This window comes from Protopterus annectens, chromosome 10.part0 (genome assembly GCF_019279795.1).
Source record: "Protopterus annectens isolate FY-2018-M chromosome 10.part0, PAN1.0, whole genome shotgun sequence".
NCBI lineage: Eukaryota > Metazoa > Chordata > Ceratodontiformes > Protopteridae > Protopterus > Protopterus annectens.
Genome location: NC_056744.1, coordinates 899424561 through 899450252, shown reverse-complemented (window position 1 = coordinate 899450252; position 25692 = coordinate 899424561). Strand labels below are relative to the sequence as shown.

At 43.8% G+C, this 25692-nt stretch overlaps 1 protein-coding gene across 1 annotated transcript in view; it reads right to left on the bottom strand.

Annotated features, from left to right (window-relative positions):
* The window catches only part of ABCD3 (ATP binding cassette subfamily D member 3), a 1370685-nt gene that overhangs the window by 162871 nt on the left and 1182122 nt on the right, over positions 1-25692 (bottom strand). Inside the window, exon 25 of the mRNA XM_044085690.1 lies at positions 7634-7753. Coding sequence (XP_043941625.1) covers positions 7634-7753 — 120 coding nt within the window. The remainder of the gene's footprint in view (positions 1-7633; positions 7754-25692) is intronic.

Here is a 25692-nt window from a genome sequence, read left to right as displayed (position 1 = left end):
CAGCAGACTGTGAGGCAGCTTCAGCTGCATAACCTCATGGACACACTGAAAATTGATAAGACAGGCCAGCTGAGATGATCTTTTGAAATCTTCTGTAGACATGGACTCAGAATTTTACAGTTCTTTGGCTAAATCCTAAATAAATAAATAAATAAAAATAAATAAATAAATCTCTTTACAACCTTGTAAAATGTGCCAAATAGTTAAGGGACATCAAAGCGAATGTCATTGAGGCAAAGACTCACTTTCTGAACCTGTCCAGTGACGTTGACTCTCTGTTTGGTGGGTAGACAAATGAGCTCTGTTCTGCTACCTCTTTTTAGTTGCTGTCACCACCACTATATCATCTACTGGGACTACTTTGCTCCAGTGGGTTTACATTTAGGGGGAGCTAGGAATCTGTCAGGTCAGTGCAATATAGGCTCAATGGAATCTGGCTCCTTCATGCCTGGTGAGAGACAATCAGTGAACTTATCAGCTGGAGGGGTCACCCAAGATGTAGATGGGCCAGAACCAAAAGCATCCAAAAATACTGATTCCTCGAAGGAGGATTATCAGAAAACGAACTACCTTTCTGTCTAATGATCTCCAACATGTCTCCAAAGGACACTTCAACAGGTGGCAATCTGGGGGACCCTTACCCTTCCTCAAAATTAGTATCATCAGTGAGAGATTCAAATGGGGTACTGCCTCCTCTTACACGTCCTATTCCGATGAATCTTCTTGGAGGGATGTCCAGTGGGGGGATGTTCAGTGGAGGTATCATACGAGAGGGAGGAGTTCCTCTAAGGGAACTGACTGGGCTAGCTGGGACTGGCTGCCCCTGTGGAATAGGGCTGATGGACACAGAGCTTGGAACACACAAGGGAATAGGAAGTGGATCCAAGGAATGAGAGACTTGATCTCTAGAAGAAAAAGCCCCCTCCACAACCTCAAAGGCAGATGGGTCGCAGAGAAACTGTGGACACCCACATCGAAGCTGAGACTTCCAGTATGAGTAGATCACAACTCTGACTGGATTCATACCTGGAAAAGGGAACCGGACACAAGCTGTCCAGCGCAGAAGCTCTGAGGGGGGAGGGATGGATCTGATAACATTGGACTAGATCCCCAGCCCAACAGGTCCGATGCTTCGGTTCTGGGACCCATTCTGCTCTGAAGGAATAATAGCAGAACTAGTTAGGGATGATGTCAGAGTAGAGGAAGTAGTTCTCCTTGGATGACTCCAGACTTCTCATATCTGTCTGAGTCTGGGGCTCTGAAACTGCAGGGTGGATAAGAGGAGGACATAATATTAAATGGGAAGTGGCCTGAAGACTCGCAGATCCAATAGGGATGGACCAAAATGACTCCAACTTGAATCTCAGCTCTATGAAATTTTTGCATTATCCTAACCATATCCACTTCTGATAGACTTCTGGAAGACCTGGTGGACGTGGTACACTGGGGCCTAAAATACTTTTTGAGAGTTTACAGAAATGGGGAATGGAGCCTAGGGGAGACTGGTTTCTTAAATTAACTTCAGGGAACAAGTTTTTAGAGTATGCGATGTACTAGATTTCTGATCAGAGGACTTGGGATCTAAACTCTGAGCTATGGGACTAGCTGAAATAATGATTGGATCTGAATCCTTAGGATCTGCAGATTTTGGATCCAAAGTACAAATCTTTGGGTCAGAGGAAGTCGGATCTGATCATTTTGCCACTTTCGGAGGAGGTTCCAAGGAAATCCTGGGGACTCAGACGGAGAGCGCTTTCTCTGCTCTGCAGGAGTTTTAGAGGATTTAATGGGGGTTTGAGTCCCTGAAGGAGAAGCAGTTGAAGGAGGAAGACTACCCTTCAATACGAGTTTGCTGCATCTGTCAAGCTAATGCTCTATTGTTAAAGACAGCACATAGAGAGAAGATGGTGTTGAGAAGGGCTGCTTCAATACAGTATACACACTCCTTGCATGCACCAGAGTTTGAGATTTTGTGCCCACAAGAAGTGTTTTTGAAACCTGTTGACTTACCAGCCAAGATAGGTATGATAATAAAATGGTTAAGAGTAAGACACTTTTTGGAATGAAAGAAGAAACATTAACAGCAATGGTTAAAAAAAAAATACCCTGCAACTGAGGGTAGAAAAGAGAATGGTAAAGGAAGAGGATCACCAACTGTGGTAAAAAAATAATAGAATATACTACAATAAAATATAAGAAGTCTAATGCAGAAAACAGAACCTGAAAGCTAAGAGACAGTGGTAATAAGAAAGTGAAATTTAGGAAAATGTTAAGTTTACTTACAAAACATTAAACGCTCGAGAGAAGGACCCTATGCCTGAGCATGATGGCAGCAAATGAGATCTGGGGTCTTGAGGATAGACTAGGGCATTATCGGTTGCAGGAGGAGCTCAAGAGTTGGATCCAAAGTGCAAAGTATGTAGTCAAATTGGGTAACATGACCAGGTCCTTAACTCACTCATTAAGGAAGAATGAAAAGGGCAACATCAGATACAAGTATTTTGTCAGATTTTCTAGGAATCAGCTCCACCATATCTGGTTCCTTCCAAGCCTCCTGAGAGATCAAATCAATGAGCACATCTGCAGGCAGGACCACCCAAAAAATAGAACAGCCAACCCCAAAAGCCTTGAGCAATACAGACTTCTTGTAAAGGGTTATCAGTGGACCAATGCCCCTTTTGCTTAGTCAATTCAAGAATGTCTTTGAAGGAGAGGTCTTCTAGAGGGGATCTTGGGGACCCCTCCCCTTTCTCAAAGTTGGTATCTTTGGCAAGTCACTCCAGAGGGGAATCCAGAAGAGTCCTCATGCATGTCTGTTTCTTATGGGCTTCTCCAGTGTGATGTTCCAGAAACGGTTCAGAAGCACAGAGGAAACTCAGCATGTCAAAGTACGAGTGGGAGGAGAAACAGTATCCAGAGGAGGTTGGGACAGCACCAAGTGTGTGTGTGTGTGTGTGTGTGTGTGTGTGTGTGTGTGTGTGTGTGTGTGTGTGTGTGTGTGAGAGAGAGAGACAGAGAGAGAGAGAGAGAGAGAGAGAGAGAGAGACAGAGAGAGAGAGAGAGAGAGAGAGAGAGAGAGAGAGAGAGAGAGACAGAGAGAGAGAGAGAGAGAGAGAGAGAGAGAGAGAGACAGAGAGAGAGAGAGAGAGACAGAGAGAGAGAGAGAGAGACAGAGAGAGAGAGAGAGAGAGAGAGAGAGAGAGACAGAGAGAGAGACAGAGAGAGAGAGAGAGAGAGAGAGAGAGAGAGAGAGAGAGAGAGAGAAGAGAGAGAGAGAGAGAGAGAGAGAGAAGAGAGAGAGAGAGAGAGAGAGAGAGAGAGAGAGAGAGAGAGAGAGAGAGAGAAGAGAGAGAGAGAGAAGAGAGAGAGAGAGAGAGAGAGAGAGAGAGAAGAGAGAGAGAGAGAGAGAGAGAGAGAGAGAGAGAGAGAGTCAGGAGAGAGAGAGAGAGAGAGAGAGAGAGAGAGAGAGAGAGAGAGAGAGAGAGAGAGAGAGAGAGAGAGAGAGAGAGAGAGAGAGAGAGAGAGAGAAGAGAGAGAGAGAGAGAGAGAGAGAGAGAGAGAGAGAGAGAAGAGAGAGAGAAGAGAGAGAGAGCTCCTTGCTCAACCTGGAGAATACCCTCTCAAACTCTTTAAAGTCTGAAGCAGTGTGTGTGTGTGTGTGTGTGTGTGTGTGTGTGTGTGTAGGAAGACCCCTTTGGATCCAAAGACCCCAAAGAAAGAATGACTTGGCCACAATCTGACTCTGCTCTGAAGTGGATATTGGAGCAGAGCTGTCTAGGGCCAAAGCACCTAAGGGCAGAGATTGCTCTGAAAACTTCTGAGTCTACCCAGATACCCCTATCTCGGTCTTGATCTCTTGGCTCAGAGACACTTGACAATCAGACAGTGTCAGAGTCAAAAGGGTGAGGGACACTGTCGGAGTTGAAGCAGACCAAAATCTTGACTCAGACAAGGATCACTTGTGGGTATCATTCAGAGCTAAGGGCACAGGATCTGATCAGTAGAGCAGAGGAGGAGAAACCAACAGGGTGTTGTTGAGGCCTGATCCAGAGCCCCTGGTGGGGAATAGGCTTGAAGGACCCTCATCTGAATTTGTGTCCTACGAAATTTCTGCACCATCCTAGCAACGTTGACTTCTGAAAGGCTTCACCGACTAAAAGGACCTGAAGGAAAATGCTACTGAAGGTGCCCTGGAAGACTGGGATGGCATCTCTAATGAAGAATCAGAGTAGAGTTAAGTAATAGCAAACTCTGGTGAAAAAAGACATGGCATCAATGGTGATCGGATCCTAGCTTGCTCCTGTATTGTCACTGAATCTGTCTAAGCATTTTTGGCACTGGTCTGGAAGCCACTGACAGATCTAATAATCTCTTTTGAGACTGCCAGGGTAACCCTATGGGCTAGGTTTGTAACGGCTCCAGGACCATTAGCCTAGTACACACCTATGAACCTTCTGCTTCTCTTTTTCTTATCCTTTTCCTTACTCTTCTTTCTCTACCCCCCTTACCCTTATCCATAGAACTCCTGGGTTTGTCTCCCAGCTTCTTTGCTGAAAGAAAAGCAGATACCAAAGCTGAGGAGGTTGAGTCTCCTACTATGGCAGGGAGAAGACCTTTGAGAACCTGCTTTTACCCTCTATCAATCAAATCCCTGGCTCAAAAGGAAACACAGACCTCGCATTTGGCATCTAAAGGGTCTACCCCCCCCCAAATAATAGATATACAAATTATATGGGTCTTGGCTGTTGGGGTACTTTGTGCCAGCAGGGTCTGCACTTTTTAAAAGCCAAAGGGCTTGTCACTCATGACAGAAACATTCACACTCAATACAAACATACTTAAAGTCAGTCTGACAGAGAAAACACTATGGTACAATGATAAAACAGCTTTCCTGTATGAAAAGCCTATTACACTACACAAACAGATATAGATATATACAAGCATGCACAGAAGGGGCATAGCTGGCTTCAACAGCAGCCTGTACTGATACCACAAGCCAGTATTCCACCTGAGGTAGCGCTTCAATGGAAGAGCAGAACAAAGCACTTCCCTGTAATAACGTGACCGCTGCTACATTCTAGCGATTGGGTTATTACAGTCAGTAAAGCCACATCCTCCCAGCTAGCTCTTCCACTGAAGAGGGGAAAAAAGATCCCTGTAGCCATCGAGTTAGAGTTACATCCACACCTCTCCCTCCAGCCAGATTTTCCAATGAAGAACAAAAATAAAATAAATAAAATAAATGCAATAAATAAATACATACATACATAAATAAAAAGCACTTCCCTGTAATAACCCGATGGCTGCATCACTTTAGCCACCGGGTTACTACAGTTACATCCACCACCCCTCCTTAGCTCCCACTGATGTACATAAAACACTTCACTGTAATAAGCCAATCCCGAGCTGTCAGGTTACTACATTAATACATCATCCGAAGCCTCCCCATAGCTAGCTCTTCCACTGAAGAGCACAAAAAATAAATAAATAAATAAACTTACTGCTACCCTGTGTTATCGGGATACAATAATTACATCCATTACAGGAGCCATCAACCCCACAGCTCTTCAATTTAAAAGCAAAGAGAGGGGAAAAAAAACAGGATGTTGGATGACAGACTGCACACACACAAAAAACTGTCCCCACAGGGCGACTGCCCCTCTCGCCCTGCCCTAGCAGAGTGTGTGTGCGCATATATATATATATATATATATATACACACATATATATATATATGTAGTGAATTTGATTTATCAAAACAGCGTATATCGATACTCATCTGCGCATGCACCAAGGTTAATTTTGGGAACATGCAGAAAGAAAAATCATAAGGGGAAATTCAGACAGATTACCACAAAGTGCATATGATAGGTACTCTTCGTTGCAACCTTTCTAAGTAAACAGACAGCACAAGCATTGTGGTACGGAGTTCTTGAATTAAGCAAGTGTACACATATTTTTGCAGGGGGGACAAGCACCCTCTCATTACCCCTCCACCACGTTTGAGCAATAAAAGACTTATATACACATACACACATGGGGGCATGTAGTGCGTGTGTGTGTGTGTACTGACTATAGCCAAGTGCATGTAAAATGTTAAACTTAAAAGATAGACATTTTTTGCAAGGGGGCAAGCCCCAGTACACCAGCTGCTAATTATATATACGGACTCCAAAATCGCACAATATCAGGCAACTGCCATATTCTCTGCAACTGAGAACTGTGGGACCTTGCACACCAACAGTATTCTATTCATTCAACTAAATTGTGTCGACTAAATTCCACCAGTCATACATATATATATATATATATATATATATATATATATTATAAAATAAAACACAGAGGAAGAAACACACATTATATAACAACTCAAAGAAAAGCAATTTAGTGAAAGATATAATACTGTACATACAGTGTTTAAAAGGCAAAATGCCAAAATGTTGTACTCAAAATACCTGTGAACACCAAACGGGTACTATATACATACTCTGTGTACCAGTACACAATCAGCTGGCAAACACCATCACTCCCCTGTGAGTACAACTCAGAAACAAGTGCTAACATGGGTACTATCAGGGGGCAAGTACAACTCTCTACATATGCATCAGAGAAGATATTTTTATTTCAGCTTTGTATACTCAGTGTTATGACTTTTAGTATACTGCTTTTTAGCAAGTTAAAATGGGCATCATACATATATATATATATATATATATATACACACACACACACACACAAATATATGGCAGATTGGTGACTGCAACGTGATCATAAGCCAATCAGAAATAGAAAACGCAAACTAAGTATATTATCCCCTTTATAGTACAACGGTGTATGAATGGAAAGTCTTCTGCCTGTACTACTGCACAATCCCAATACCATATACCTTGGATTCCTTCATTAACAATGTACTCTACAGCCCTCCTGAATCCACCATATTCCACAACATATAAAATAAAGTAATTCTGAACCTCTGTTACCCAATCAGACTGTTGCAGCCCATTATACAAATAAAGACAGGCATATACACACACAACACACACAGAGACAGATAACTATTTTCTTTTTCAATATTTTTTTTAACTTCGTTTCAGATTTCTGAAGTCACACGCAAAGCTACAAACTGTACCTTATCTTCTTTTTGAAACCCACATTTACAGCTTTTCCTTTTTTGTTGGATTTTTTTAACATTAGCATGAAGCAACTATATTGTAACGACAGTGGGTTTTAAAAGTTTTCTGTTCTTGTAATACCCAATATAATATGAAATATACACTGACCTCAGATTTGAGCCACCAGGGGTTGGTGAGTTTATACCTTGCTGTCAAAAATGTACTGTGAAACAATAGGCAAAGGTATACCTATTGCATTTCTGTGTGTAACAGCTGGGGAAGTCGCGCTGCTTTTAACAGATACCTTAAATTATTATTTTTTTTTACTATTTTATTATATTAACACAGTCTTATTCTAACACTGCAGATCCCTCTTTTCTATCAACATGCTTGACATGAACTTTCAGTGTAATTTTGGCATGTCCAGGTACAAATTTGTGAATAGTATCTGCTTGCATACTCTAGATTCTAAAGGTAAATGTCTCAACCACCTATTATCAGAAAACACTGGCACGTACCGCCATTCTTTGTTTTTCTCCTCCACTGAGCACGTCCATCCAGTCTTGAACAGTATCCCAACCTCCTTCACGATCCAGAATAGGACCCAGCTGAACATTGTCTAAATACTCTTTAAGTACCTGCAAGACAAACAGTATTGCTGCTTTATATGTCACTATTTTATATTTATTAGAAATGTCTCGTCATCCAGGTAATTAAAACCCAAACATGCACACTACTGTTTATGGATGAAAATGTTTCCCAAAAAATGCTACCAGGGTAAAATGTGTTGTGTAATACTATAATTCTGATACATTATTGCAGTTCTACAACTGTAAGGTCAGGAAAAAGTCTTCTGTTCTCGGCACTACAATGGATGTGCATCTCTAAGAAACCTGAAATGCTAAAAATTTATAAAGATTTCACATACTGGCTTGGAAAACTATCATACAAAAATATATTGCACAATATTCCATGGACTACAGAATATCTTTGGTATTACACTCATCCTTACATTTTATAATGAAAAGCTGCAACTCTTTCATAAGAACTTAAGTTATATACATACCATAATACAAGATCCTTGTTACCATCTTCCATTTCTCACAACCTGTGGGCTACTGGATATGATGCTGGCAGCTCAAACTCTCAAAACTTCAAAGTTCCACTTCCTCTCCCATAATGCCTAAGTCTCCTCAAATCAAGTTTGCCTTAACATACCAGACTTATAACTGAAAAATTCCCCTCACAAAGATAAAATTGTTAATCAGTTGGGATGAAGGACCACCAAGGCTCTCAGAATTAGACCTCAGGCTTGTCTGAGAGTTCCACCTCAAGCCACAACATATCACTAAACCTGGAAGGGGGATGGAGGGAGGGATGGCTGAGATGGATGAAAGACACAGATCTAGTGGTATGGTAAGTATGTTATTTTGGTATCTTATGTTTTTTCCATCCTCCTCTACCTGTGGGAGAGTCCCCAGATGAGCAGTCGGGTGGTTTTAGGAGAGAACATTCCTCAAAATGGTGGAGCCAAGAGGTCCTGGATGTAGAATATCCAACTTGTAATGAGTTATAATGTTATGGGTGGTAGACCAACTGGTCGCTGCACATATATCACCCAAGGAGGTACTGTACGACCATAAAAGGCTGGAGAAATAGCAACTGCTATGGTGGAATGGGCTTTCGGCTTAATAGGTTCCATAGGTAGGTACTAGGCTATCAGCCCAAGGGCCTAAGTAAGCCTAGCCAACAAGGTTCCCTGGCTTATGCCACCCAAGAAAGTTGATTTCCTGTGCCCCTGCCGAGTAGAGCCACAGAAGTGATCCCCCGGGTGTATTTCCTATTTCCCATCCACTCAAGATTTTTCTTGAAGAGTCCTAATGAGGAACTTTGCTTGACATAGATGGATAGCTTGTTCCAGAGTATAGGAAGTCTCTGGGACAGGAATCTATCCCTCCAGCATGTCCTGTTTATTGTAGTGACAAGGTTTAGGTCCCTAGAGCGTGTAGCTCGGAGGGATTGGGATTTCTTTAGGTGTAGCATGTCCAACAGCTCTGGGTTTAACATACCTTTATATGTTAGGCAGAGATTTCCACGGAGTAGATTATATGCTACAGAGTAAAGCTGGAGTTTTTTTGAGATGGTCAGTGTAGGGAATCTGAGGCTAGTAACCCTCTTTGTGAGGTACTTCTGTGGCCTTTCCAGCTGCTGCAGATGTCTTGTGAGGTACATTCCAAAATGGGCATTGTACTCTATAATGGGTCTAATGAGTGCTGAGTACAGGGGAACAATGACCTCTTTTTTCCTGGATGAGAACCCTTTTGTGATGAGGTGTGCCACATACCCTTTTGTGATGGTGTGCCACATAGGATTTCCTGACTACTGTGGAGATGTGATTATCAAAGGAGAGACTACTGTCCACCTGGGTCCCAAGGTCTCTTATCCCACATTTGGCATTAAGTAGACTGCCGTTTATGTGGTAGCTCATGGGTACAGAGCTTTTACAAAGGGTATAACAATGCACTTTTTGGCATTGAGCTTGAGGCCATGCCTCTGACACCAGGCATCTGTCTCAGTGAGGCCCTTCTGTAGGATGTCCACATCATTTGGGGACTCTACTATGGCTCCTAGTTTGCAGGATCTGCGAACTTAGCCAGAGGCCTTCTGTGTTAGCCTGTACATCAGAGAAATAGATACCGAACAGGAAAGGTCCCAAGACTGAACCCTGTGGTACTCCATGTGTCACTGGTTTGAAGTCAGATTTGGAGTCTGCAACTTTTACAGTGTGGGTTCAGTCAGTGAGCCAGTTGGCAACCCATCTTATGACGTAGGGATTTATACCTAGTTTAGCGAGTTTAGCTATAATTCCAGAATAGGGGATTGTGTCGAAAGCCTTGGCGAGATCAAGATAGGCTGTGTGAACCAACTTATCCTCATCTATGGCTTTGGTGACCGCCTCAAAGAAGTCTATCAGGTTCAGAAGGCATGATCTGCCTTTCACAAACCTGAACTGGGTGGGGTTCAGAGTTTGGAGGTTACCAATGTCTCTGTTTATGAGTACCATGATGATGCATTCCATGGCTTTGCAGACCGGGCTCGTCAGGCTAATAGGGAGATAGTTCCCAGGATCAGTGGTGGCTCCCCCTTTGCGGAGTAGGATAACTGTTGCTGTGCGCCATTCAGTCGGCACAAAGCCTGACATGAGACTATGATTGAACATGGTGCTTAGGTGGGGAGTCAGTTTGTTCTGAAGTTTGTGTATAATGCAGCCTGGGATGTTGTCCGGTCCCATGAATGCTGTGTTTTTGGTTTTAGAGAGTGCAGCTTTTACCTGCATATATGTGATTACAGGGAATCTGCATTCTTCCTGTATAGATATGGGCCCTTTAGGGGGTGAGAGGGGGGTAAAGTTAGCACTGAACCTATTTGCCAGGATATTGGCAATATCAGTTGGTTCTGTAATTTTCATGCTGTTGTGCTGTAACTCAGAGCAGATCTGGGTGTTGCCATTGAGATTCTTGACATAGCTATAGAATGCTTTGTGGTTGCCCTTAGAATCAGTGGCGATTTTGTTTTTGTAGCTAGCTTTGGAGGATCTTATAAGGGATCTCAGCTTCTTGCTGAGGCGGACCAGGGAGCTCCTCCACTCATGGGATTTTACTCTCTTTTGCAACAGTTTCTTCCTTCTGTTGTACAGTTTGTTTATGGCAGGGGACCACCAGATTGGTTTCCTTTTTTTGGAGAATAGCATCTTGGTTCTGTTTGGGATAGCACGACCCTTGCACTCGTATAAGTGCTTATTGAGTGCATTTGTGTAGGATTCAGCAGTCGTAACTGTATTGTCCATCTGCACGGGTGTCATGAAGTTTGCCACTTCTGTCTTAAGAAGCATGAAGTTGGCTTTGGAGAAATGTTTTACCATGGTTTCCTTAATAGTGGGTGGGGACGGGATGCGGATATCTAGGTGATTAGCTTATGGTCGGATCTCACCAATGAGGAGTTGACTTCAGGTGAGGAACACTGGTCACTCATGTTGGTACTGACTAGGTCTAAGATACTGCTGCTCCTGGTGGGTGTGTGCATAAGGTGATCCAGGGCACTGAAATTTATGAATTCCGGAAAGCGTTGAGCGAAGTAGTTGGTACAGGAGTAGTTTTCCCAGTTAATGGTGGGGTAGTTGAAATCGCCCACTATTTGGGTATTTGGTTGAACCCTAATATTTTCCAGTATATCAAGAAAAGAGGAGTGGGAATCCTGGGGCAAGGTGGGGGATCTGTAGCAAGCTACAATTTGGATTGCAGTTTAGCCAGATTTAGATGCACTTGGATAACCTCGGATGCATTATGCTGTGCAACTAGCCTGGAGGTGTGGATATCCTTAATGAATATGAACACACCTCCGCCTTTGGTGTTCTGGTCTAGGTTAGACGGCCGAAAAGTGTGGCATGAGTTATAGCCTGGTAATGCAGGGGTGCTCTCTAGAGTCTAGAACCAGGTCTCAGTCACTGCATAGATATTGATGTTCTCTATTTTAAGGAGTGCCTCGAGTGAGTGCATTTTGAGATTTAGACTTCTAGCATTGAGTAGCATTACCCACAATTTTTGCTTGCCTGTTCCTGTTATGGTGGTGAAATTGTCACTTGAACCTTGCCTAAAAAATGCACTATAGGGAAGGCAAGACCCTTAGCCAGTATCCGGAATCCCAGGGGCGACAGGTGCAGGCCATCTTTGGCAAAGCATCATGGTCTGTCGACCATGTCATCCCAGGCAAATAGATACTGGATCCGCTTCGAATGACACCAGACGTTTAAGCCAATTGTTGAAGTCAATCATTTTGTCCTTGTAATACGATATCATTCTGTGCGATGGCAGGATGCTGCTCAGGGCTAGGGTCATACCTGCCTGGGCTACAAGATTGGAGAGCTCTTCCATGTCTCTTTTCATGTAGTCTGAGGAGGTAAGTCTCAGGTCATTCACACCAACATGGACAATGACAGTCATATTTGTACTTGTTGTGGAGTGACCCGAGTGCATGGGTTATGTGGTGGATCCTGGCATCTGACAGGCAGCTGACAGTAACCTTCTCCTTGTTTAGCCTGGTGAGTGGGACATTAATGTGCCTGTCTAGTCACCTATGACTAGTGTGTTGGGTATGTTGTTTTGCCTTATGGGCTGTGATTTACTGGCACACTGAGTTTGTGGGCTATGTGTCATTTGGGTTGTGTTGGGGGGGTTTGCTTGCGTTTCTGCTTTGGAGGTCTCTGTTGCTTGAGCAGATTATTGAGAGCCTCTGTGAATGTTTTTGAGTTTCTATGTGTGGATTTTGGAGGTGTAGGTTTAGTGGGACTATGTGATGAGTGTGGTGTGGTGCAAGTGTTTACCTTCTCCTCTTGACTGTCAAGTTCAGTCTTGGTTGGGGAGAGCTTTACCTCCAGTTTAGCTAGATAAGTGCATCTCTCACAGGTTGTGGTGTTGGGTGGTAGGTGGATAAATGATACATCTTTCAAAGAATAAACAAAGGAAATGCAATCGGAAAGCCATCTGGACAAGGTAACCTTGGAAAACGGTTTACCAAATTTAACATTAGAAAAGGACACATAGTTGCTCTGATTTCCAGAACTGTTTTGTCCTATACAAACTTCTGACAATAAATGTCCAAACAATTAAGCATGTATTTCCCCTTGGTTAGTGAAATTAGTGAAGCCTGGCTGCTGAATAGATTGATTGTGATTAGACTCTGAGCTCATGTTAGGCAAGAAAGACAGATAAGTCCTCAAGGAAACTATCTTTGTGAAAGATAAGGAGGGCGTAAAGGAAAAACCTTTATACTCATAGTCTTCTATCTGAAATAACTGCAGTTACAAGTCTTCCAGGACAAAAATTTTACCCTTACATTAGCCACTGACTTGAAGAGAGGATTAGTCATGGCTTGAAAGAGAAAGTACAGTTCTGTAAGTAAACTTACCATAAGAGTAAATGTTCAAATGATCACTGTTGCAGTAGCCTTAACTATATGGGTTAAATCCTGCCAAGGGCATAACAGCCATCCAGCTTCCAAAGCTTCAGAGCACCTTCTACACATGCAAAATGTCAAGCAGCTTGAGCTAAGCTGACCAAAAGATAAGTCAGTGTGCGAAGTCCGTCACAGCTTTCCTGCCAACAGGGAGAGGGAGGTTGAGCCCTGAAAGGCCAATGCAAGGAAGAACAAAAAATTAATGACCAAACCTTGCCATAAACTACACACTAAAAAAATCAAGAGGAATGCAGGGAGGGAGTGGCTACTGCAACAGCAGTCATTTTAACATCTTCTGTTATGGTGAATTTACTTACATAACTGTACTATGCTCATCATACCTATCGCTGTTGCAGTAGCCCTAATTATATGGGTAGATTACCTCTAGATTACTACATCTGGGAGGCGGAAGAAGAGTCTAGCAGCCCCTGGAGAATGGTCCCTGCAAAGCCTGATCTACATCAAGAAAAAGAATCAAGCTTGTACTACTTTGTAAAAGTACATACATTGGAGTGGACCAAATTGCTACTTCCAGAATACTTATAGAATCCAACCCTTTCCAAAAAGGTATACATGAAACTAAGGCCTAGTAGAGTGGGACTTGATCCTACCTGGTACAGTTTTTTTGTGGTTAGTATTAACAAACACTAATAGTCTTAGACAATCATTTGGAAATGCTGCTGACACAGCTTTTCACTTCTTACTTTCACAAAGAATGAACAAGTGATCCAAAGATCTGAAGATTTAGTTATGTCAGTATAGTAGCAGAGTTGTCTGTGGAAATTCAAGGTATGGAGTACCCTTATTCTATTTTTGGGTCCAGGAAAGAAAACCGGGAGATGGAGAGTTTTGCTTAAAGTAAACTCAGACACCACTTCAGGCACAAAAGTATTACTTCTCAAAGAAACCCTGTGTCTGTGGAAAATGAGACAGGATTGACTCACCATAAAAGCTTGCAACTCAGACACCCTTTTTGTAGAGGTCAGAGTTAAACAGTTTTCCATGTTAAGAATCTCAAGTCACCCAGATTATTTGATTCAAATAAAGCAAGTACTAGCTTCTCTAACACAAAATAAAGATTCCAAGGATAGCCACTGGATTGCTTGGAGGCCTCTTATACAAAACCCCTTTCAAAAACATTTTGAGATGAGAATGCATTGAAAGAGGAGGATCCATGGGCGGGCAGGCATGCTGAAATGGCCGCTAAACGAACCTTGATAGACAAGTAAGAAAGGCCAATGTATGGTAACTCTCACAAATATTGTAAAACCAGAGAACTAGCCCTGAATGGGTACTGGTTATGTTGTTGTTGCACTAACTAGAAAACCTTTTCCCTTTGCTAATATATGACTTTATAGTAGCAGGCTTTCTTATCTCCATTAGTATCTGCTGCACATCTTCAGTAAACAGGTGCCTAAAGAATTAAGACGTATCATTCAGGCAGTCAACTGTTGACTGGTATTGAGGTGTATGAAACATCCTTGTTCATGTGTGAGTAGATCCAGTTAAAGAAGCTTGTGGCAACTGCCTCTGGCCTTTTCCAAAAGAAAGGAAAATAATACATATGTACTCACCATAACTTGGTATCTGTGTTATCTGTAGTCACCAATCATCACGTATGGGTCTAGGATCCGACATCATATCTGAGCCAGCACACTAGACAACAGCTTAGCTCAAGCATCTCCCCTCCAATAATGCACTGCTGCCAAGTAACCCCTCAGATCGAGTTTGCCCTGGAGACAGAAGACAGAAAAAGGACACTCCACCAGACTAGGTCTATCCAACTCCTGTCAATCCTCCAGGAGAGGGGGAAGAGGGTGGGGCCATGACGAATGGTGACTACGGATAACACAGATACCAAATTATGGTGAGTACATAGCTATTAATCTGTTATCCTAGTCACCATTCATCATGTATGAGTCAGAGTCCCCAGCTACCCGATATTCGTGGGTGGCCTCAAGGAAGGACATGCCGAAGAACACTGGAGCCAAAGGAAGTCCTTCCTCGAGAAACTAGATCAAGTTTGTAATGAGATATGAAGGTAATCTGGCGAAGACCAAGACTCCTCTGCACAAATGTCATCCAAGGACTGACAAGCTGCACAGGCAGCTGATGTAGCCACTGACCTGGTAGAATGGGCCCTAACTGGTCCAGGCAATGGAGAACCATGAGAGGAATATATGAAGGAAATGCACTTAGAAATCCACCCAGAAATAGTTTTTGAAACAGCGTGGCCCATCTGCTAATTCAGAATGCCACAAACAATTGGTCAGAGAGGTGGAAGGACTTGGTTCCATGCAAATAAAAATGGAGCTGTCTATGAACATCTAGGGTGTGTAAAATGTATTCCACCTTATTGGCATAATGGGGAAAAAACAGAGTTGTACAGATTAAGGTTTGTTTCAGTGGCCACTTTTGGCATAAAGGAAGGGTTGGGTTCTCAAGGCCACTCTGTCTTTATGAAATATCAAATAAAGGAGGCTTACTGGTGAGAGTCTGCAATTCTAAAACTCATTTTGATGATGTTATTGCCACTAAAAAGGCAGTCTTCTAAGAAAGGAATTTGGTATCACAGGATGCAGCAGGCACGAAAGGGGGTCTAAGAGACTGGCAGCACTAGAACAAGATCCCATGGTGGAGAAGGGTCTTTGACTGGAGGATGCAGCAAAGACACCTTTCAAAAAGACTTTGCAGAGGCGAGAGGAAAACGTAGATTCATTATTGATATGAAAATTAGAAATTGCTGCCGATTGGACTTTGATGGTAAAAACACTGGCACCTTCCTGAAAAAGGGAACTCAGGAAAAGAAGAATGTCAGAAATAGGGCCTGAAAAAGGCTCTAGATTCCGGCCTTTAGCCCAGATAGAGAATCTCTTCCACTTGCTTCTATAAACTCTCCTAGTAGATGGTTTCCGAGAAGCAAGAATAATGTCCTTCATAGGGGATGCAAGCCTGGACTTAGCAACAATTACTGGAATTGGACAAACCAAGCTGTCAGATGGAGGGTCATAAGATTTGGAAGCAGACAGAAAGATGGATGAGAACTCAGATCCGGAACCGGATCAAGCACCCAAGGGGTGTGCTTCAGATGAGACCATAGAAGAGGGAACCACACCTGCCATCGCCAAAAGGGGGCGATGAGGATCAACTGTGTTCTGAGGAGTCTTGCTTTCTGAAGTACTTTCGTAATCAAGGGTAATAGTGGGAAGGCATAAAGAAGACCCGGAGGCCAATTGCGAGTCAGAACATCCCTGGAGGGCTCCCCCTCCAGGGGGATCAAGGCAAAGTAATTGCTGCATTTGTTGCCGAGAGGGGAAGCAAACAAATCATAGCTCCGGCTGACCCCACTGACAGAAGATCTGATTCGCCACTAATGGATTCAAGGAACACTCATGAAGGGTCAGAATAGCCCTGCCCGGCTTGTCCACCAGCACGTTGGAAGCTCCGGGAATATGCGTTGCAAAGAGAAAGGACCCTGAGGACACAGCCCAATCCCAAACCCTCATGGCCTCACGACAAAGCAGATAAGAACGAGTGCCGCCTTGCTTATGTACCACACAACCATGTTGTCTTTGTGAACTGCTATTGTCCCAAGAGGGAGGCAGGCCTGAAACGCTTGGAACAATAGAAGACTGCTCTTATCTCCAGGACATTTATGTGCAGCTTGGTCTCTGACTGGGACCACGTCCCTTGGAAAGTCATCGTGGTCGTGGAAACTGGAGGAGAAAAGGGTCTGCTCACCATGAGATCCGGGGAGTACATCCACCACAAGAGATGTCTCCGACATACTGGTTTGAATCATATGGAGACTGACCGAGTGGGAAAGTGGGGACCACTAAACAGCTAGGGTCTACTGCAGTACTTTCATGAAATACCTGGACATCGGAACCAGATAAATGGCAGCAGCCATAGAACCTAGAGCCCTTAGAATGAGACACTGGAGACTGGGTTTGCTCCAGAAGAGACTGAACATGAGACGGAATAAAAAGGGAGCACCGGAGAGGGAGAGCTGCAATTTCAGAGGTTGTGTCCAACTGAGTGCCTATGAATTTCAGTTAAGATGGGGGTCAAGGAAGACTTGGCGAGGTTCACTGTTATCCCTAACTGATCAAAGAGACAGAGAAGAAAGCGTGTGTTCTCCAGCAGTTGATGCTGTGTTTGAGCTGTAAGGAGCTAATCATTGAAACCGGGAAACACCTGGAATCTCTGCAGCTTGAGATGAGCTGCCACCACTGCCATGCATTTGGTGAACACCCAGGTGGCTATGGTTAAGTCCAAAGGGCAGGGCTCTGAATTGGAAGTGATCACCCCCTAGGCGAAAGTGGAGAAATCACCTGGACTGCCTGTCTATTTTGATAGGATGGTAGCCATCCTGGAGATCCACAGAGCACATCCATTCATTCTTGTGCAGAATGGGCACAACTGACTGTACAGTGGCCATCCGAAACTTCGACTTCTTGACAGATAGGTTTAATTGACTGAGGTCCAGAATAGGATTTAGGTCCCCCGTTTAGTTTTCTTGGGTACCAAAAAGAAGCAGGAGCAAGTTCCGGATCCTCTCTGTCCTGCGGGGACCTTTTGGATGACTTTTTTTGGATGAGGTTGGTGACCTCTAGATGGGCTAACTCTCTCTGACTGGGTGGCACATCTGGGAGAGTTCTGCTTCTTGGTAGGGGAACTGAAAAGGGAATGTAGAAGCCCGTGGATAGGATTCTTGTCGCCCATTGATTGATTGTGATATTTGCCCAGGCTAAAGGGTGGCAAAGCCAAATGACCCCCAACTGTCCCCAGGGAGGGACAGTCAGGTAACAACTCAGGAGAGCTGGAAGGTTTCTCAGAGAAGGGCTTCCTGGAACCCTGGTTTTGCAGGCCTCCTCTGCCTCTATGGTTGCATCAACCATTGAAACCTCTCCACCATCCCTGGAAGAACTTCTTGAGCTACCTGAAAAGACGATGGAGACCTGCAGAAAGCACATTTTCCTACTACCCCTTTGGGTCTTGGAGAAGGACCTTTGGGGGGGGGTGGAGAATTTGATCCCTACAGCCGACAGAGTCTTTTCCTCTTGCTCACTGCAGGTCAAAGTTTTCTTAACGCTTGGTCCAAAAAGAGTTGAACCATCGAAGGGGGCGGAGGTGACAGACGCGTTAAAGGCCTCTGCAAACCCGCATAAATGGAGTCAGGCATGACACCTGATAGCAATGCCTGTACCTGCCACCCATGAAGAACCCTCTGCAGCATCAGATAGTAACCTCATGGACAAATTGGCTACTGATGTAACAGTGGCCAACTTGGGAGAAACAGACAATGTCCTCTGCAGACATGGACTCCAAGGGGAGGTGGTGAGCTCCTTTATCAAATCCCTCTAGTGACAGGTAAAGTCAGGTAATTCAGAGCTCACAGGATGAAAGAAGCCGATGTGAACATCTGCTTTTCAAATCTGTCCAAATTCCTCGATTCACGATTGGGAGCATGGATAGATGAGCTCTGTTCCGCCAGCTCTTTCTTGGTGGCAGCAGCTACCCAATCACATCAACTGGAACTGCCTTGGACCAAAAGGTCTTGTCTGACAGTGGGCTTAAGAATTTGTCTGCTCTTTTAGGTATTGGCTCAACTGTATTGGGTTCTTTTAAGTCCCTGCTGGCAATGAGGTTGATTGTTGATTAATGGGTCAGCGGGGGGGGCACCCAAGAGGTAGATGGGTCCGAAAGCCTCCAGGAACACTGCTTCCTCAGGGGACGGGGGCTGGGAAAACCAACTGCCCTTGGCCTTCAGAATCCCCAGTATGTCTCCAAAGGAGATGTCATCGGGCAGTGACCTTGGGGACCTTTCCCCTTCATAGACATTCATGTCTTCCATGAGAGACTCCATTGAAGAGTCAGATGTCTCCTCTTACATGTCCTTTTGTGAGGCACTTCCTCCGCAGGAGGCTTGGGGGAAGACTTGGAAGAGGTGGGGACCCTTATGAGGGGAAACTCCCCCCTGGAGGCTAGATTAGACGGGCTGACCGAGAGCAGGATGAGGAGGTCAAGGTCAAGCTCTAGGGCTGGGAAGGAGCATGGCGAGCAGGGTAGGCCACTCTGGATCTTTTCACTACCTGGAATGCAGAGAGGGACTGGATGAACCCCCCTCCCCCACTGCAAACACCATAACGGAGGAAGGAGCAGACCTTGCTAGAACCTCCAATCCTCTGGATAATGCTGGCCCAGAGCTATCAACGCCGAAGCACCAAGGGGCAAGGAATGGTCCGAAAGGCCTGGACCCGAACCAGCATCACAAACTCCTGGGCGATAACCCAGAATGGTGGTCCAGTTTGTCCCGGGGGAAGGGGAGCAGAGCTGGCCATAGACTCTGACAAGGTACAGATAAGAGAGGTCCCAGTAACCCCCACTGCCTCACTGCTGGGTGCCGGCTCCCGTAAGTCCAAACCTTGGGAGGTCAGACGAGGAGAAAGAATCTGGGGAGTGAGATAAGGTTCCCCAATACTGTGGGCTGGGGAAGTCAAGAGTCCCAGTTCGATTTGAGCCCTCAAGAAGGACTGCATCATCTTGTCCATATTGGAGGGGAGGATGCTCCTGGAGGATTGGGAGGAAACCAAGGACCTAGCCAGAGACCTGTGTCGAGATCCCGAGGGAATTCTTCGCTGGTCTGGGGAACAGGTCCTATGTGGGAGAGAAGATAAAGGATTTCCTCCCGTAGGATCAGAAGGAAGATCCTCAATCAGGATGGGATCCAACAAGGGTCTCTGATCCAACAGTAACAGATCTGAGGAAACTGGGGGTGGGGGGGCAGAGGACACAGTTCACAAACCCCTCAGATCTGAAAGGGTCAGATCCGTGGCAGGTCTGCTTTGGCTCTGATCCAAAGGCCTCGATTCAGAGGCCTTGGGTCCGGGAGTTGAACTTGAAACTCTTGGATTCAAAGGACTGGGAGCGGAAGCCCTGGATCCGGGAGTTGACTCTCTACAAGTTCTCTGATCTGAGATCCTCGGATCCAACACTGCTAAGGCTGGAGTCAGATCTGGGTTCCGACAGCCTGGATTTCTTAGAGGAAACCTCTCCTGAAGAAGAAGATTTCTTATGTCCAGAGGGTCCCAACTCAGAGGAAGACTCCTTAACCAATGGGCCCCCCTGAACCATACCAATGTTGCATTCAACCTTCAGGTGGTCGGTGCCGAGACAGTAGAGGCACTCCTCATGCAAGTCGGAAACTGGCATCTTCTGACTGCACGAGGAGAACCTCTTGAACCCCAAAGGCTTTTCAGACATGGGGGCAACCAAAGCCGAAGGGAACCAAGGAAGGATAGTGGAAAACCAGGCTTAAAGTAAAAAACCCAAAGATCTGTCCAGCAACTAAATGATAAACTGCTAGAAAACTATGAACAATAAAAATAAATTCTTAATTGGATATAAATATTTATGTGCTTGTGTCTTTCCTTGATGTTCCACACACCTTGCACATTTATCCTTCCTGAAACAGCTCCCTAGCAAGGTCCGAAGCATCGGTGGTAACAGCCTACAGAGAGGGAGAAGAGGGACCTGGATTTAGGGATATCTGTTGCCTCCATTCTCTTCTGGCATCCCCAGCACTGGCATCTGAAAAGAAAAAAGGCACTGGTGCTGGGACCAAACAGCCTTCAGATACTATTGTATCCTTCTCATAGGGTTAACATGAGAATCATTGAAGCTATGAGATCTAAAATCCTAAGATATTCCCTCTCAGTGACCAAAGTCTGAGTGGAAAACAGACTTAGATCTAGATATACATCTATTGTTTCCTGTGGAAGAAAGACTGTTTGAACTGTGGTGTCTAGATGACATCTCAGAAACAATTCTGTGAGGAGCAAGAAAGACTTTTGAATGTTTTCTTGGAATCCCATCTTGTGTATAATCTCTTTCACCCCAGAGAGAGATACCAGACAATTTGAAAAAGACATTGCAAAGATAAGCAACTCATCTAAATATGGAAAAATATGAATACCCTGCAACCCGAAATGAGCTATTAACTGAATCTAGACGCTTTCTGAACACTCTTGGAGCAGCGTATAGTCCAAAGGGTAAGGCAGTGAAAGAACAGTTGTATAAAATCTTACCATAAATGTCCTTCTCTTCACTATTGCAGTTTTCCTTACATTAGGGTCCCCTGCAAAAGGTAGCCCAATGTCCAGCCAGTATACCAAAGCCTTAGGTTGTAATAGGGCCATCGTTGTCAAAAATATGCGCCCTGTACATGGCATAAAGATGATGTCTGGATGTACCTTCCTCAGATATTCTTTGCCTTCAGTCTAAATGCTATCTCTGATCGGTGGTCTGAACGCTCTCATCTGCTGGTTGCCAAATCGTTTTTAGATAAGTGTCTTGTTGGGGGGGGGGGGTGGTTCTTATTTTTTTGTGGCTGTTGGATTACATGTCGTCCAGAAAATGGAAATGCCAGTGTGGGAGACAGATTCCCTATAAGGACTGACATAAGCAGCATTTGCTTTGCTTAGGTGCTTCTCACAACTTTGTCCAGGGGATGAGGAATTACCCCCTGGAAAGGAGAAATTACCTCCCATTTTGCCATAGGCAAAGGTGATTAATGATCTTCAGAACTCATCTGTATGAAACTATCTGTTGCCAAAGAGAAAAGTCGAAATTTAGACTTTCTGGAAGAAAAAAAGGGTCTGCCCGGGTGGGAGGGAGGAACAAGGTCTCTTAAATAATTACTGTCCTTAGTTTTGGGAGTTTCAAGAATTCTTCTTGGAACCCCCTACCATTTCTTCTTAGACATCTGTTTACCTGCATTTTTTTTTTGGCTTTTTTACCAAAACTCTATGAGGAGTTAGAGAATCCCTTGGAAATTTTGGAAAAGGAGAGATGAAAAAATCTTTAAGATATTCCTTGTATCACTTACCCTTTTATCACCTCTGTAACAGAGTGGCTAAACAAACTAAATCTCTACCCAAAGAATAATTTAAAATCTCATTTTAGCATCACCTGGGAGGGTTTGAGAAAGCAGCCACACAAATCTCTTTAAATTTTTACCAGTGGCCATAACCATTGAAGTATCAACAGTCATACACAATGTATACAATGAGTAGCAACTTGAACAACAGAAGAAATTAAATTTAAAGCAGATTTTTCCTCACAAGAAACTGCAAAGAAAACACGCAACATATGAATTTGACAACTCAAAATTCTGTATATCAAAGTTGCAGAAGCATAGACTTATTTCCCATACAGATCAACTACCTTTCCATCCTTATCAGAAATAGGACTAGAATTAACTAAGTGTTTAGCAGGAGAAGGATCAACTAAAGCTAAAGCTGCTGGATCAGGTTTGGGAAGAGTACATAAAAACTTAAAAGATTGAGGAACTTTATACATATCTGTCTTTTTATGGGCAGCTGGCTGATTATCAGAAAATTGCAGGTAGTAAACACATCCTCCAAAAACTGACAGAACAGAAGGGATGGGCGCAGGCTCTGGAAATTACTGCTGTACAGTTCACAGTACTTTCTTTTGGACTAAGAAACCTGGCACATTCTAGAAATAGTCTTAGTGAAAGAAACTGTCCAACAGGGAGAGTCAGAAATGAAGCCTACTCTGAGTCTGAATCGGAAATCTGAGGAGAAAAGCCTGTATCTGTCCCCCTTCATCCTCCTATCCAGATTCAGAATCTTGAATCTCTTTTCAGGAAAGCAGGAATCCCTTTCTTTTACCAAAAACTACTTTACAAGAAGGATCAATAGCCCAAATTAAACCCCAAGCCAGACTCAGTAAACTACTCCTACGGAAAATTTGAGGAGGAGATGCTGTTCAATTTTCTGTTTCTCTCTGACAGGAAAAAATGGGACCAACAATGTTATTAATGGCAGAGGCAGTTTTCACAGAGATGGGCACAACAATTTAACAAAACAGGGAAGCCTTCGCTTTTCCCTCTCCCTGGAATGACAAGAGTGGCTCTACCTTACCCACTGAAGTGACCCCAACAGCAGCAAAGGATGTGGCTAACACCTGATCAATAAGGGCTGTAGGTGTTAAACAGATGGATCCGGGGCAAAATATGACTGGTCTAAAGTACAACTAATGGTCACAGCAGTCACCCACCTGCATCGGAGGCAAATTGTTAACCTGCTGTGATGGTAAAGGCTGCTTGCCTTTCTTTTTGTGTCTGGATCAAGGACTGACCACTGGACCAACAAGACTGTTGCATGATCAAGTTGAAAAGAGGCCTTTTTCTTGAGGAAACTGAGCAGTTAATGTTGGTAAAAACAAAAAGTCTTTACAAGTCACTTTTTCACAGATAAACACAGAAAAAAAACATGCTGAAACACTTTGCCAGCCCCACAAAGTAAAATAAGCAATTTCTCCACAGAAAAATTGGTTTTCAGTTAGTTTAAACAAATTTTAAACTGAAAGGAAAAATTACTCCTGTTTAAAAGTACAGTAGTCTTCCTACCTTTAAAATAATTTTCCTGAAAAGGAAAGGATGAATAATAAAATGAAACTGAAGTTTTTTCCCCAGAGGGAACTAAATGCCCAGAAAAATGAACAGCACAAGCTAACATCTGATCCTTGAAAGCCTCAGAGGATCGTACTCTTTGGCAGCAGTAAAGCTGTGAAGGACTTTGCATCCTCACTTGTCTTTTATAGTCAGCTCAGCTCAAGCTGCCTGACAGTTTGTGCATGTGGAGGGTACCCTGAAACTTTGAAAGTTGACTGGCTGTTATATCCTTGGTACAATATAACACTGCAGCTGTGATCACTATGATGAATATGGGGCAAACACCAAGGAGGGACTGGGTCCTTCACTTGAAGCCTGACAAGAGATTTAACTTTCAAAAAGACCTTAAGACAGTTTAAGAGATGCAGTCGAAATACGTCCCTGACCCACATGTGAATTTAAGATAGCTACTCTACTATCAAATTTCAGATGGTTGCCAAGCCTAGATTGGAAAAGCCCTTCTAGAAAATCCAAAATATCTTACAAAGGGTTAATAAAAGGGATTTAGTTACTTAGAGGAAGCAAAACAGAAAATATTTTCATTTGCTGGCAGAAATTCTCCTAGCAGAGGGCTTCTGAGACTAGGAGAGAATATGCACAACTCTTTCAGAAAGGTTGGAATCCCTTGCAATTATTGGAACTGGAGAAGCCAAGCAGTTAGCCTGAGGGACCATCAGATTTGAATGAGGCTGGCCCAAAAGATGTGAAATCAGATATGGAACTGGATCCAGAACCCAAGGAAGGTGAAGGTAGTGACACTCACAGCAAGGGGAACCATACCTGCATGGGCCAGAAGGGGGCTAGGAGGATTACAGTCACTCTGCAATGAGTAGCTTTCTGCAGAAACTTTATCAAGGGTGTGCCTGAGGAAGCATAGACATGACCCGGTGGCCAAGCATGCAGAACAGCATCTATCGGTGAATGTTCTAAGGCAAAGAAGGTGTTGCATTTGGTGCTGAAATGGGTTGTAAACCGGTCGCAGCACAGCTGGCCCCACAGACTGAAAATACGAGTTGCTACGGCTGGGTTTAAGGACTACTCCTGAGGCATCAAAATGTTCCTGCTCAGACTGTCTGGTAGAATGCTGGACTTATCTGGGCTGTGGGTTGCTGTCAGACAACTGTTGCGAGGTCATCACCCATTACCCCATCTTCATAGCCTCTTGACAGAGGGAGGTAGGATCGGGTTTGCCTCTTGATTGTTTTTAATACACCACTGCAGTGTTGTCAGACTGAATAGTTATCACACCTTTGGGGAGACAGTGCCCCCACCCCCCCTGCAATCTACATTTATTATCTAAATTGTCATTTATAATATAGTGTAGTCCACATGCATGGTGCTTGTATGATCTCTGTCGATGGTCGGTGAGAAATACAAAAATACCAACCAAAAAAGGCTTTACCTTTAAACAACCTTCCTTTCACAAGTGTCGACAGTTACATATTTTTCTCAAAAAACTATCATTTGCTACTCATTATTTTATGTATATCAGATTGAAAACAGTGCCACTGTAGCCCTTAGACTTTTGTAAGCAACATGCTCACCATTTTGGCTTAACTAAAGCAAAAACTAATCCCTTTATTACTAACTCCTCTTACAGTCTTGCCCCCCTTTACACCCTAAAACTTTCACTTATCATTTTATGTGGATTATGATATTGGGCCCTTATACATACTTTCAGTAGCCGAGCCAGGGCGACCATCATCTCACCCCAACTTACTGGTTTATACAGGTGGAATCTTTTTCTCTTCACTCCTAAGTCTCTCCACTAACTCAGTACCCCTAATAGCTTTGAAGGATGTTGTTTTTTTTCATTTCCTTTTTTCTCTCCATCTCTTTTTCACTACTAGTAGCCAATTATTTGTTCTACTCTCCACAGTATACCACCTTCCCTCTTCTATTCCCAAATCGAACAATTTCCTCATCACCATGAGGGTTTTCCCTCACTAACTGTGAGATTAAGGCACTCTATGTCTTTTTTTTTTTTTTTTTTTACATTCAGTGAACAATTGGCAACTCCAAAAACTATGGTCTCATGTAGCCCCCCCCCAATTACACCTCCAACACCCAGGATCAGAGTGA